At 42.6% G+C, this 13,793-nt stretch overlaps 1 protein-coding gene and 1 long non-coding RNA gene across 6 annotated transcripts in view; one reads left to right on the top strand and one right to left on the bottom strand.

The window, feature by feature from the left end:
• LOC142783846 (uncharacterized) overlaps nt 1-13,793 on the bottom strand; it is a 577,947-nt gene that overhangs the window by 127,164 nt on the left and 436,990 nt on the right. The window lies entirely within an intron of this gene.
• Nucleotides 7,553-13,793, top strand: part of LOC119166787 (chymotrypsinogen B) — a 1,014,345-nt gene continuing 1,008,104 nt past the window's right edge. Inside the window, exon 1 of one of the 4 annotated variants that reach the window (XM_075882532.1) lies at nt 7,553-7,872. In XM_075882532.1, coding sequence (XP_075738647.1) covers nt 7,833-7,872 — 40 coding nt within the window. In that variant the 5' untranslated portion in view covers nt 7,553-7,832. The remainder of the gene's footprint in view (nt 7,873-13,793) is intronic. The other 3 variants (XM_075882530.1, XM_075882531.1, XM_075882533.1) reach the window with 3 other exon arrangements.

Here is a 13,793-nt window from a genome sequence, read left to right as displayed (position 1 = left end):
GGTTTTTTTTTCTTGAAGTTGTGAATCACAAAAAATAGCACTAGTGTCATTAACATAGTGGCAATCGTTACAGGCCGCAGTTGCTTGTGTTTAATAAATGTGCAATATTTAGTAGCAGGTGTAGATGTTGTCTATGTAGTGTACACGACAAACATAACCAAGTTGAACCTAAAGTTTGTATGGCAACTAAGTATTTAACACGCAATCAACGTCATGTGTGTGTGGCGCAGTGGTTAGCGTCTTCGAATGAGAATCCGCAGGTTGCACGTTCAATCCTTCGTGGCGCCTTGTTTTTTTTTTACGGGACGGGTGTTTTTTATACCGTTTTATAGAATTCTTTTTTATTTTTTGTGGCAGATCGTCACGGTGATTCTGACGTCATTTCGCGCTCAAGTGTTGCCGGCACTGCAGCACCCACCATACCCACCATGCGCCATGGTGGGCGTTTCCCACCACTCACCCACTACATTAATCCACTATAATGGTGGGTGGTGGTTTCCACCATGCCCACCATTCGTTTTTTTCCGATAGGGCACGGATGCCTTAATTTTCATATTAGGGTCTTTCGATTGTGTTCGCCATTGAATCATGTCATATGATACCTGTTCCGCAACATGCCATGTGAACGAAACCACCGCGAGAGCTGCAGGACCATGAAATGTAAAGCATGACATCAATGACACACATGTTATGATTTTCATGTTATGAATAGTCAAATATGTTCTTCATACATTTAAGTTATGCCGTACCAAGTTTGGTATCGATATCATTATCGAAACAGCCAGGGGAGCTAAAAGTCGTAGGCGGCTAGATAGATAGATAGATAGATAGATAGATAGATAGATAGATAGATAGATAGATAGATACGCTTGAAGTCGCCGAAGTTCGGTAAGAAAGAAAGAAAGAAAGAAAGAAAGAAAGAAAGAAAGAAAGAAAGAAAGATAGATAGATAGATAGATAGATAGATAGATAGATGCGCTTGAAGTCGCCGAAGTTAGCTAAGAAATGCTTCACATTTAAAACTGCGAGAAGCTTGGTTATCACAAACTTCTCTATGGCTTCAGCCTTGCACAAGTATTGTAAGCGCACTAAATTATTAAATATGTAGAGAAGCGGCCGCTTAGCGTTCACCGCTTCAAACGCTTGACAGTCACACCGGCATCATCACAGTCACGAGTTGAAGTCGGGCCTTCTGAGAATCAAGGAGTTTGTATCAGAGTTCACGAGGCCATCAGTTTGATTGACAGACGCCAGGGGCGAAGATTGGGTACGCCCACCCTGTTTGCTCATGCCGAGCAGCAGTACTCATGTCGAGGGGCACGATTAATCTATCAGCTTTATCGCGCAGACTATGTACACATGCACACAGAAGTAAAAGCGATATCACTACGTGGCTACGATATTTCGCGTTGAATTTCAGTGCGCCCACGACTTATTTAGTCACAACCGCGTTGACAACATGCGAACGCCCCTGGTGGCCACCTGAGCCTATAGTTATCTGCAATACCCGATAAAAGCAAAATGAGCAGCACCTGAGTGCTGCGTATACATCTTTGCTGCCTTCGAGAGTGGAAATTTCTATGCTGCAGGTGAAACGACGGAACTTGTACGAAAAAGGTGATATGCTCATGAACACGCCTGTGGGAGGTGCGTGTTGAGTTGGCAAAACGACAGCACAGTCATCACCCTTACGTCGCTTCGCTGCTAAAATGTTGAGTGAGTGGCGGCGCTGACGTTCTCGCGTGCGGTGTTTCTTTGATAACCTCCGCAAATGTCGCACATGAGTTTCAAATGCCGAGCGCGTTCGTGGAACCATTTTTATGAACGCAGCTATCACGCGCTCCGCACTGTCTTCATGCCACGGCCACCACAAGTGAGCCAACTCGGCTGCCCGAAAAGCTCGCGCGATCCTGCATTGCACCCGAAAGTGTTCTTGAACCGTGGGTGGAGCGAAAGCTTCCTTTTTCTTTTTTATTTTCTCTGACCTTTTCCTTCATAGCCCTTTTATTACCATTTCCGTATCCCTGTGCTTATCTGTTTAGGTGTCATCGTAAGGATAGATAGTTACGGGCGGCTATTTTCTCTTCTTTTCTTCTTCATAACCACTTAAAGAGCAGTAACCACTGACGAAGGGACCGAAGTGGTCCCAAAACGTCAGGTCAGTTTTTAGTGTTCAATTTTACCGAAATAACTTTTGGACTAAATGTGGCGGGAGAATAAATTTTGTCGTAAAAATTTTTGCCCAGCCAGACAGATCTTCGTCGAATATGTTTACTTTTAAAGGCGTACTCTTCGCTAACATTCACAAAAAGTTAACATTGTCATAGCACAGAGATCGTAAGGTTACGTATGAAACATTGTGCAGTGTCTGGCACCAGGATCTTTGCGGGTGAAGGTCGTGGGAGCCTGCGTGTGCAGCGTGTCTCTTCGCTGAGAAGCACGTTGAATGAGCTCCGTTCCCTGCAGCACTTCTCCCAGTTTTCGAGAGCTTGCCGCCAGAGCTGCGGTGCGACGCTGTCGTCACTCTGCAAACTCGAGTTTGGGTTCCCTATCGCAATAGAATACTATCGAGGAGGCAACGGTCATGCTGCATTACTTCACTTTACCAACGCCTCCTCTATTTGATCTATGACAGCTACATGCGATTGATCCAGCCATTCACCGCCCTCTCATCTAGCCCTTTCCTGCTCTCGCTCATTGTCATGACTTCACGTGCGGTTTGTTGTCATGGGGGAGAGAACCCTTCATGCAATGCCTCAACAGAAATTAAAAAAAAGGTAAGTGTTTGTTCAGTTCTGTACAGATCCGTGGGGCGGTGTCTTTGGCAACTTTTACGTAAGGTGCCTCGATGCATGCGCGGAGGAGCGAGCATCGAGGCACTCTACTTTCACGTAGCTTTCTTCGATGCGTGTGCCCCCCTCTACCGGTGGAAGCTCTTTAAAAATTATTGAAGCTGTGAACCTGTTTAGAACCGCAAATGTTGCTGCTTCTTTTCCCGCGTTAGGGGACGTGTTGCGATGTTGTTAACGACCTCGATGCTATCGTGACCCTTCACCCTTCGAGTTTATCAAGTTACAGGGTAAGCAAAAATAAAAGAGGAAAAGCTGAATGATTTCACTGCGAGCCTCGATCTCGCAGCCTATATATATATATATATATATATATATATATATATATATATATATATATATATATATATATATATATATATATACCGGGAAGCAAAGCAAGGCTCCCATTCGAATTATAATTAGCGCCCCAAAAAGCTGTGCATAATTAGGAACTTTAGCAGGACATAACTTTATTTCGCAGAGTGGCAAAATATAGGTGTACAAAAGGAGGATACAGCATAGGAAGATATAACACAAGTATAATCAATGCGTAAGTATGAAAACACGTGGGACGGGTTGTCGATTGCCTATGCACCAAAATATGACTACACGCGAACTATAGCCGAAGTTCCCACTATTGTAAAATACATTCACTTCACATATATAATTAGAACTTGGCAATATCTATTAGCTGTTATGTTGAAGAAGGGTATTTCCTCACAGAAGAATAATTCTGCGTCAGTCTATTCGCTATTACGTAATCTAAATACTTGCCACAATCTTTTTTATAGATATAGTGATTACTAAGATAAAGGAACAAAAGTGCGAAAAAAGCATGTGAAATATATACTCGCAATAAAAGTTCAATATGTACAATATTTCAAATGTATAATAAGATATCAGCAAGCTGACGGGCCCGTTAGGTAAGCACCAGCCAAATACTGATCACTAATATCATTTTTTTTCTTTTTTTATGTCAAAACGTATTACCTGGTGAGCCTCTTTTGTCGCCTGCTGCGCAGCCCTTTCAGCAAAGTACTGTCGACGCAGGTCAAGGGTGCGTAGGCCCTGCACTGTGCCCTGGCTGATTGCTATACGAGTTCAGCACATTACCACAGGCTATACTGCCATCATTAAATGTGAGCACAGCATCAAAAGTGCATATTTTCATTGTTTAGTGTCCGAGGAAAACGTTTTTCGGAGGGCGCTTCCACACGATCATTAAACGACTCATCAGAGTTTTAAGCATTTCTGAAGGAGGAATTCTAAAAGTAATTCCACTAGTGAGTTGCGGATCATTTAACTTAACAGCTTCAATAACAGATGATGGAAGGTGTTCTTCATGAACGAAGGTTTTGCCATTCCACTGGGATTTGTCGAATTCACACCAAGTTTCTGCGTCCTACGGGCAAAGGCCGTGGAATGCATAGGGATCCTGTGATTTTATTGTAAACTATGCGACCCGGACAGCTTTTCGCATTTTCTAAAAGATGTCACATATCCACTAGAACTGGCACCTGCACCGCACAGAAGTGACGTCACGTTTGTAAAATAACCTTAAGACAAATAAAATGAACAAATTATTATTTCATAATGTGCTAAGCCTACAAATATATTAAGCAAAATAACCTTAAGACAAATGAAATGAACAAATTATTATTTCATAATGTGCTAAGCCTACAAATATAATAAGCAAAAAGTGTTCAACGAGTCACTTAACCAGCATTTAATAATTAAAGACATTGCAAGCACCATAAATTGAGTAGGCGCGGCTGAAAATAAACAGTGGATATTCATTCAGATACCAAAGGAAAGTTACTGCTAGATCTCTGCGAGCAACATAGCCTTGAGCTAGTTAATGCGGGGTCTAAGTGTAAGAGGCAGATTACGTGGTAAGTGTGACACAGCCAGTCAAGCATTGATTATCGTCTTATGACTGAGGAAATCTATGACAAACTTACAGAGATGCGAATAGACAAGGAAGGCATTAACAGTTTGGGTAGGGATTATACACGCATAACATTACAAATGGGATAGAATACTGAAAATAGGAACATGAAATGAAAGTTTCGAAGGTCGTTTTTACACGACACAAAAATAACAAGTATAGTGGTGTGCTCGGTAGGCTCTGGCGGCGCTGGCCGTTACCGCAAAAAAAGCCACGTTTTCTGAGCCAGACGGCGCAGTATACATGTTCCAGTAAACCATAAGTTTACGTTGAGGGTGATAGCACCCCGGCAACCAAAAGCTCTTGGAGAGGAAAATGTAAGATATAAAAGGCGCATTCGTGAAACCTTCGGGGTTTTCGAGCGTAGCGCAGTGCATTGCATTCCCGGCATCTGTTGTCGTTGAGGGGCAGCGGGCTTGACTCACGTCGCCATCTGATGACGTGCATGTTCTTCATGTCATTTTTATGCCGGAACTACGTCATTGAAGTCTTGGTGGGCCTCGGCATAAAGCATTTTGTGTTGAAACTAAATAAATTTTCGTTCCGGAGGTGCGACTTGAATCTCGGTTCCTCCCTTCCTCCGTGCAGAAGCAGGTGCCTTGATGACTAAAACACGCGCCCATGCTTGCCCAATGTAAGCCCACGTGAAGCATATGAATGTGTTCGAACGACGAGGCAGAAAAGGACTGGGAAGCAGTACTCCTGCTTTGAGCGCATCGTTATAGTACTATTTCGTGTCGGTGGACTAAAAGCAGTGTACGGCACAGCGCGCAAGGTTGATATCAGGAGTTATACATTTCAGGAAAATTCCGGCTTGAACAAAATAGAATGCCTAAACCGCTTATCTGTGACCGCGTGCGGATGCTTTCGTTGGGCTGTTCTACAGGCTGACCAAGACTCGCTAAAACATGAAAGCCCGAAAACATCGTTCCGTGGACGGCAGCTATACCCTCTAGAGTAAATCTAAGCGCTTACTTATAAAGGCTCAAACACATGCACGCGGTTGTTTAGCAAGAATCGGTAGCAACGAGGGACAGTATTTGCTGTCGCGGAGGCTCATTTGTAATCGCCGCTTTTTGTGTCACGCGTGTTTTGGAAAACTAGCAAAAAATCGCTTGTCACCGGAAAGCCAGTGCAGCGATTTCCGATAAGATGATGGCACCTCTGGTCCCCGCTTCTGTTGCAATTTGTCCTCGATGCTTGTTATCCGCGCCTGCGTCAATAAATGCAAGATATCGACCATTTATATAAGTTTGCTTATATCAGATCCAGTTATGAAGTGTAGCAACGGAAACATTCGAATGGGTGCTAATGCGAAAACGTTAGGAGTAATTTTCAATAAAAAGATGAGCTGGGATTTTCAAGTTATATAAGTTGTGTCTTGCCTGAATAGGTGTGTTGGTGTTCTAGGAAGGGACATCTTTTGCCCGTGGTCGCGAACGGAACTCGATGACATATTGTGCACTGACAGGGACGTGAGAGAGACGACAACACAATGCGATAACTTCAGCGATATTACTTCCAGGAAACGCCAACACATATTATTATGCACAGTGGCCCCACCAATATATCCACTAGCCAAGCAGAAAAGCTCTCTCCCGATTCAAAAGGTCAATTGATGGTGCTCACACGTGTCTTTATTGCGAGAGATAGCATGAGCTTCAATCATCACTCGGACGTCTTTATCTTCATGTTTAGCCAGCACAATGCAAAATTCATACATAGGTGCGCAACTGCATTCCAAGTAATCTGCAGAAAAATGGTCATAAATATTCTTGTTTTTATATTTAGCTTGTGTTCGCGACGACGATCGTTAAGGCCACCGTCTGACCATTAATTCCACCGGTCAGCGGAAGCACATAAACCAACCCTTGTGTTGTCTCTCTCAAGTCTCTGTCTGTTAGCGCTCGATATTTCGTCGAGCTCTAGGAAAATTTCACTCACACCTTCCTGCATGTATAAAATCGTTTTTATTTATTTATTTCACTGAAAATACATTATTTTCATGTGCAGCATTTATAAAGCCTGATGGTGTTAATCTATAACACTCCCTTTGTATCACATATCACATTCATGCGATAGTTTCCAATCTATAGCAATAATCCTGGCAGCGGCAGTTGCATTTCCGATGGAGGCGGAAATGCTGTAGGCCCGTGTGCTCAGATTTGGGTGCACGTTAAAGAACCCCAGGTGATCGAAATTTCCGGCGCCCTCCCCTACGGCGCCTCTCATAATCATATGGTGATGTTGGAACGTTAAACCCGACAAATCAATCAAATCAATCTATAGCAATAATGACACTTCGTCGCCGACATGTCGTTGCAGCCGTCGTGACGGAGCAAGTTTATCGCTTTCGCTCGTCGCTATCACTCGAAAATCACGTGCGTGTGGTCGGGCCTTTAAGGAACGCGCAGTGCAAAAGGGAGAGGAAGGAGGAATGAAAGAGAAGCAGCAAAGCTTCACCTGCTCCTCATTTTTCTGACAAGCTCCAGAATTTTTTAATTTTATTGTCTGTAAATATCACACGGTAACAGCGCGATACAGCGTGTGCAAGTAAATCAATCTAATTGACAGCCATTACTTGTGCCAGAAGTTCATTTGTGCTCTTGCTACTGAGACATTTACTAGATGAACCTTTCTAATTACTAATGTCAGGGTGGCCATTGTTACTGCGAAATAAAATGGCAAGGCGAATGCAGGCTGAGGCCAAATCGCAGCATTAACGCGAATAAACCAGAGCCGATTCGCAAGAGCTGCACTTCAAGCGACACGCTGTGCGTCGCTTCACCCACGTATCGAAAAAGCAGCTAATCGCTCAAAGCAATCTCTTCAGGGTGATACGCCATGCTGAAACAACAGCGAAATTGTGCAACCACTTGACCTGAATGATTGTGCGGCATATATGTGATGAGTAACACGCTCTGAATTCAATAATATCTGGCGTGATTACGACCGTTTCGCCGTCGCACTTCTGCGGGGTCTGTGCAAACGGTGTCTATAGTGAGACGGCAAAGATTCTGGTGGTTCCTGCGAGCTGCTCAGCGTCTCTGTTGATGACGATGCTGGTGATGATACTTTTCGTTTCCGTGATAGGTAAGTTGTGATCACGATATTGTGTCGTACACCTTATGAAAAACGTTGCTTTTCACAGTAGAAACGTGAGAGAAGTTTCAAAGAGAGTTGTCACAGACGAAGATACGCACTTTATAACCTCGGTGAGCAATATATGACGAGCTTGACATAATAACAAATTACCTAAAAAAGAACCAATATCGCAACAGTGACGGCAAACAAGGCGAGAAGTGCCGGTGCACGAACCGGTTGTGTGAACGGCCAAAGCAGCTGATATCGGAGGAAAACTTGACTTCTAGAAGACATGATTGATGATTGATTTGTGGGGTTTAACGTCGCAAAACCACCATATGATTATGAGAGACGCCGTAGCGGAGGGCCCCGGAAATTTTGACTACCTGGGGTTCTTTAAGGTGCACCCAAATCTGAGTACACGGGCCTACAACATTTCCGCCTTCATCGGAAATGCAGCCACCACAACTTCTAGGAGACAATTTGCTGCATCTGATGCATAAGCACTCTTTTGCGAACTTAAGTTATCAAAGTCCCAAGAGATATTGCTGCCTCCAAAAATGAAAAGTAATTTTTTATTGCCTTTTTGGAGCGACAAAATCATTTGGCAGAAACAAGCTGTTGTGGCATATCAAGCTACAAAGACTGGCAAACAGCCTAATCATAATTAGTGTTTTCACGTCCCAAAACCACAATATAATTATGAGAGACGCCGTAGTAGAGGGATATACACCCAGGGGCATACGTTCACGTGCCCCTAAATGCAAACACATCGAAATGCGACCGCCGCAAGCGGCATTCGCATGATCTCGCTACTTTGGGTGCACATTGGAGCCCCGTAGTCACTGTACACCCGTGGCGGGTGCCCCAGATTCCTTGATGCCACAGTGGCCAGCGCAGTGTTCTTCAGGAAGAAGACTCGAGCAAGCCAATGACATTAGTGGCAGAAAGGCACACTGACTGCACCTTTTTTTTTAATGCACCGCACGCAATCACTGGTAAAATAACGGCTGCAGTCTAACCTCTGCTTGATCTCTGGCAAATGCGGAGGCCCATTTCATCTCTATATGACCCATATGTAGTGCAGGCATATTTGTCTGGTGCTGGAAAACTGTAAAGCTTGCAGATTCGACCGTTCTAAGCTTCTGTAATTAAGACAACGTTTTTGTTTCGTAGCCAATCCGTGTTACGAATGTGGGTTGAGGTGCATGCATTAGGGGCGTTGCTAACTTTGATTGAATATGTCCGCATGCTGTTTCGAAGTTTATGGTTGTGTACTATAATTTTTGGCTGTGTGTCAATGGTTCAATGGCATGGTCCTTCGTAAAATAAAGTACCGGTTACAACCTAAACATACATGGAAGCTCCGCCCACAGCCGTCCCACTCAGAGGGGTTGGCCTTAGTTGGTACCACAGTTGCCAGATGTAACCGAGCTAACAAGCAAATAATCTCCACAAAATAAGCCCCTAAGAAACAAAAAGTGAAATATTTTTTTTAAGTTTTGAAGCCACCTTTATTTCTAATAAAAATGTAACTCAACACAGCTTTGTATAAAATTCCACTCGAATTATATCGAAAATAGAAACTATGCGCAGCCACGAACGGAAGCACTTATTTACTTTTTAACATTGTCTTAAAGGTAATCTGCATTCGGTGGAATTCACCTTGGCTAATGCACAATTAATGTAATTTGTTGATACCCTCACTGTACGTTAGACCGTAACACTCAAATATGCAAGGACATCGACAAACGAGCTATTGGTAAGTGAAATTACCACAAAAATGACCATGTTCTCCAAAAGTGTAAGTACGCCCCTAAAAACACGACAAGTGAACTGAGAATGCCACACGCGTCTCAGCAAAAAAAAAAAAAAAACCTAATCCGCTAATTAAAACTGGCAACTCTGGTTGGTACATAGCATACATGATGCGCACAACACTCTCGCTCAAACTGTGCACAGCTCTAGAGAGTATGACTTTAAAACCCCATTGCCTAACCTTATTGCAAACCACCCCAGTAAATTCTGGAATTTCATTAGTGAAAAGAAAAAAAAACGGTATCGCAAATATCAATTGATGAAACCAACGTCACCGATCAGAGAAACATTGCCCGGCATTATTTCCAGAGTGTGTACAACACTTCCGATTTCAACTGTGTATCTAACGCCACAGCCTTTCCTTATGCTGAAGCACTCTTTATTTGTGTCTATGTTGCTAGCTTTGAAAATTAAGTCATCTTGTGGCTTTTATTTATTATTATTTATTTTATTTAATACATACTGCGGACACTAAGTGGTCCAAGCAGGAAGGGCACGTCACGCATACCACAGGCGTAATGACGTACATCATACGAAAAACACACTTTGTTTTACACGCTACAATACACTTCGTTATGTAACAACATCACGCTTCGCTCTATACACTACGATAAACTTCAATATGCAAAGCAACAACACACCCGGTTCTACAACACTACATTACACTATGTTCCACAACACAAGTAGTAACTTACGCCAAACAACGACAATACATTGCATACATCATACTTTACAATACGTTACACATACGTTACAATGAATGAGGTTCGCATAACTTGTTCCAGTCCGACACTGTTCGCGGAAAAAAAGAATACATAAAGGCATCGGTTCTCGCAAAAAATGGGGTTAGCAAATTGGGATGATGATGTCATGTGTTCCTTGTTGACAGAAAAGATAAGTAAGGCGATGAATCGATTGCGAGGTTTTGATTAAGTAATAATTGAAGGAAATCCAGCCGTTGTTCGCGTCTGCGGGATTCAAGGGTCTGAATGTCGTTTGCAGACATCAGCGCGGAAGGTGAATCCGACGGTAAGTATTTTGAATATATAAACCGAACAGCTTTCCTTTGAACCCGCTCAAGTTTGTTAATATTAAGCTTAGTGTAAGGGTCCCATACAATGCTGGCGTATTCCAGTTTAGGTCGTATAAAGGAATAATAACTAAGAAGCTTTACATTGGCAGGACAGGTACGCAGTTTATGTCTTAGAAAACCAAGTTTCCGAAAGGCAGCTGAACATATGTTGTCTACATGCATGTTCCAAGACAAATTACTAGTTATAGTTAGGCCCAAATATTTGTAGCTTGTAACCTCTCTAAGAGTTGAAGACCCAAGCTGGTACGTATTATTTAGTGGAACTTTCTTACGTGTCAAACGCATGCAGACACTCTTTTCTGCATTAAGGATAATTCCCCACTCATTGCACCACAGATGAATATTATGAAGGTTTGAGTTGAGTTCATTTTGATCATCTAAAGAGTTAATATCCCGGAACAAAACACAATCGTCTGCAAATAATCTAATTTGTACAGAAGGGGTGATGACATTTACAATATCATTTATGTATAAAAGAAAAAGCAATGGCCCTAGGACGCTTCCTTGGGGTACACCTGATGTGACCTGTAGAGACTGCGAACGCTGGTCATTAATAGCAACAAACTGTTCACGGTTATTTAGATAGTCAGCAATCCAGTTTACAAGGATTTCGGGAAGGCCAATACGTTTAAGTTCGGGAAGTCCCAAGAAAGTTGATACGTTGATAACAAACCGAACGTATTCCTACGATGATATGCTTTATCTTTAGCAAAGTTTTTGGTTATTATTTATTGCTGTTATTTGTTGTCTTCCCAAATGCCCAGTGACTGGAGGACAGCCTGCGTTGTGCCCATCTTTAAAAAGGGAGACAACTTAGCACTAGGAAATTATCGTCCAATCTCACTAACTTCACAATAGTGCAAAATTATCGAACACATCATAGTTACTAGTATCATCAAGTTTATTGAAGAATGTTCTATATTAACCAAGTATCAACAAGTTTTTCGGAAAAGACCATCTACCATAACTCAACTTGTCACACTGTTTCACTCTTGCTTTAAACATCGATAGACCCGGTAGGACAGATATGCACTTCTTAGATTTCTGCAAAGCCTTCGATAAAGTTTCCAATAGTAAAATCACTTTCAAACTTACAATAATAGGTATACCAGAAATATTTGATTGTTTGATTTCTGCGTACATAAATAGTCGCAAACAGTACGTTGATGTAGGGGGCCAATATTCGGACTGACTTCCAGTCACATCGAGTGTACCATCGAGAGCAGTGTATTAGGCCCTTTTCGTTTTGTATTGTATATCAATGATAATGTGAATGTTGTTCACCCTAGTGTAGAAATAAGATTATTTGCAGATGATTGTGTTTTGTTAAAAAAATACGTTCCAATAACGATTTCAATGATCTGAGCATTAGTCTTTGCAATATATATGAATACTGCAACAAATGGGGAATGTGTCTCAACGCGAACAAATGTATGTGCCTTCCAGTGACTCGCGAAAAGAATTCCGTATCATATAAATATATATTAGGGTCTTCACTACTGCAACAAGTAAACACCTACAAATACTTTGGTGTGACACTCACATTTAATTTATCTTAGAATCTCCATATTGATAATGTTTTTTCATCTGCCTTTCGCAAACTATATCTTCTTAAACATAAACTTCGAAGTGCTCCTACGAATATTAAACTACTTTGTTACACTGCCCTTGTGTGACCAAAACTAGAGTACACGAGCATAGTATGGGACTCCTGTATAAAACGTAATATATACACTCTTGAGCGTATTCAAGGAAAAGCTGTTGGATTTATAATCAACAAGTACTCCAAGTTAGACTCAACCTCAGATTTAGTGCTAGCCAACAACATTCCCTTATTGTAGACGCGAAGACAAAATGCTTGATAAGAATTCCTTGATCAACTTTTGAGCAAAAACCTAGCTCTAGACCCATCCCCATATTTGACACCCCTTAGTAGCCGGCTCACCCGACACTACCACCCCAAAGGCTTGATTCTATATTTTGCTCACATAGACCTACTTAAGTTGTCATACTTTCGAGGAACCATATGTGAAGAGAACTGTCTTACTAATACATGTGATGAATGAATTACCCTACCAGACAACCGTCTTCGCCCTTTGTTGTTTCGTTTTGCAAATATTTAATTTATATTTGTATGTGTATTACAAACCTGCTTGGACTTTGAGTCTGCAGTATTGAATAAACAAACAAACAAATAAATAAATAAGAACGCCCGCGCAGACTAAGACGCACCACAAGAGGGTAGAAGAGACGAGCACTGGCGCCTTCTAAGAAATGCTTTACTCTTCTCGCCACAACTCACATTTCTTATTTCACTTCAGCTGCATTTGACCTACGCATAAAAAGACTGGCAGTAATGCCAACGCCTTCTGCATTTTATCAGTACCATCTAAATGCGCCCGATCTAGCCATTCATAACCCTATGTCTGTGACGATTGGCTAGAACAGCCCTTGTCTGTTCTCGCCAATCACCTAGCCTCGCGTGCGTTTTGCGGTGCTGGGGCAGAAAACCCCTCACTCAGTGCCTCAAGACGGAAATCATATGAATAAATTTTTAGTTCAGTTTTGTACAGATCCGTGCGGCGGCATCTTGCATTTCTAGTGTTCTCAATAATTGAGAGTAAAAGCAGAGTGGCCTAGTGGTCCTAGCGAACGAGCGCAGTCTCAAACTGCGCATGTGCTGCACGATCAGTGATCGAGCAATTTTACGGACTGAGCCTCTCTGCCGCCCATTTCGTCTCCTCAGTGGAGCGTGCGAAGTGGCCAAGCATGCCTGCTTTCTCCAGGTATACCCCCGTATTCTAGAACGCCCCTTCACTCAACGCTCCTCCTTCACTTGAGAAAGCTGATGGGAGCGCAATCTCCAGGCAGGGCAATCCACTGCATATCAGTGATAAACTGCTGCTATTCTTGAATAGCGCAGCGTCATTTTCAGCCGATCCAGCGGCGCAGTGCTCCACTCTGTCAAGTGAAGGGTGAGAGTCGAGTCGAGGAGCGTTCGTGAATACGGGGGATGGCC

Source organism: Rhipicephalus microplus, unplaced genomic scaffold (assembly GCF_043290135.1).
Source record: "Rhipicephalus microplus isolate Deutch F79 unplaced genomic scaffold, USDA_Rmic scaffold_12, whole genome shotgun sequence".
NCBI classification, from domain to species: domain Eukaryota; kingdom Metazoa; phylum Arthropoda; class Arachnida; order Ixodida; family Ixodidae; genus Rhipicephalus; species Rhipicephalus microplus.
The sequence above is the reverse complement of the archived record's forward strand: the minus strand, read 5'-3'. Positions and strand labels throughout refer to the sequence as shown.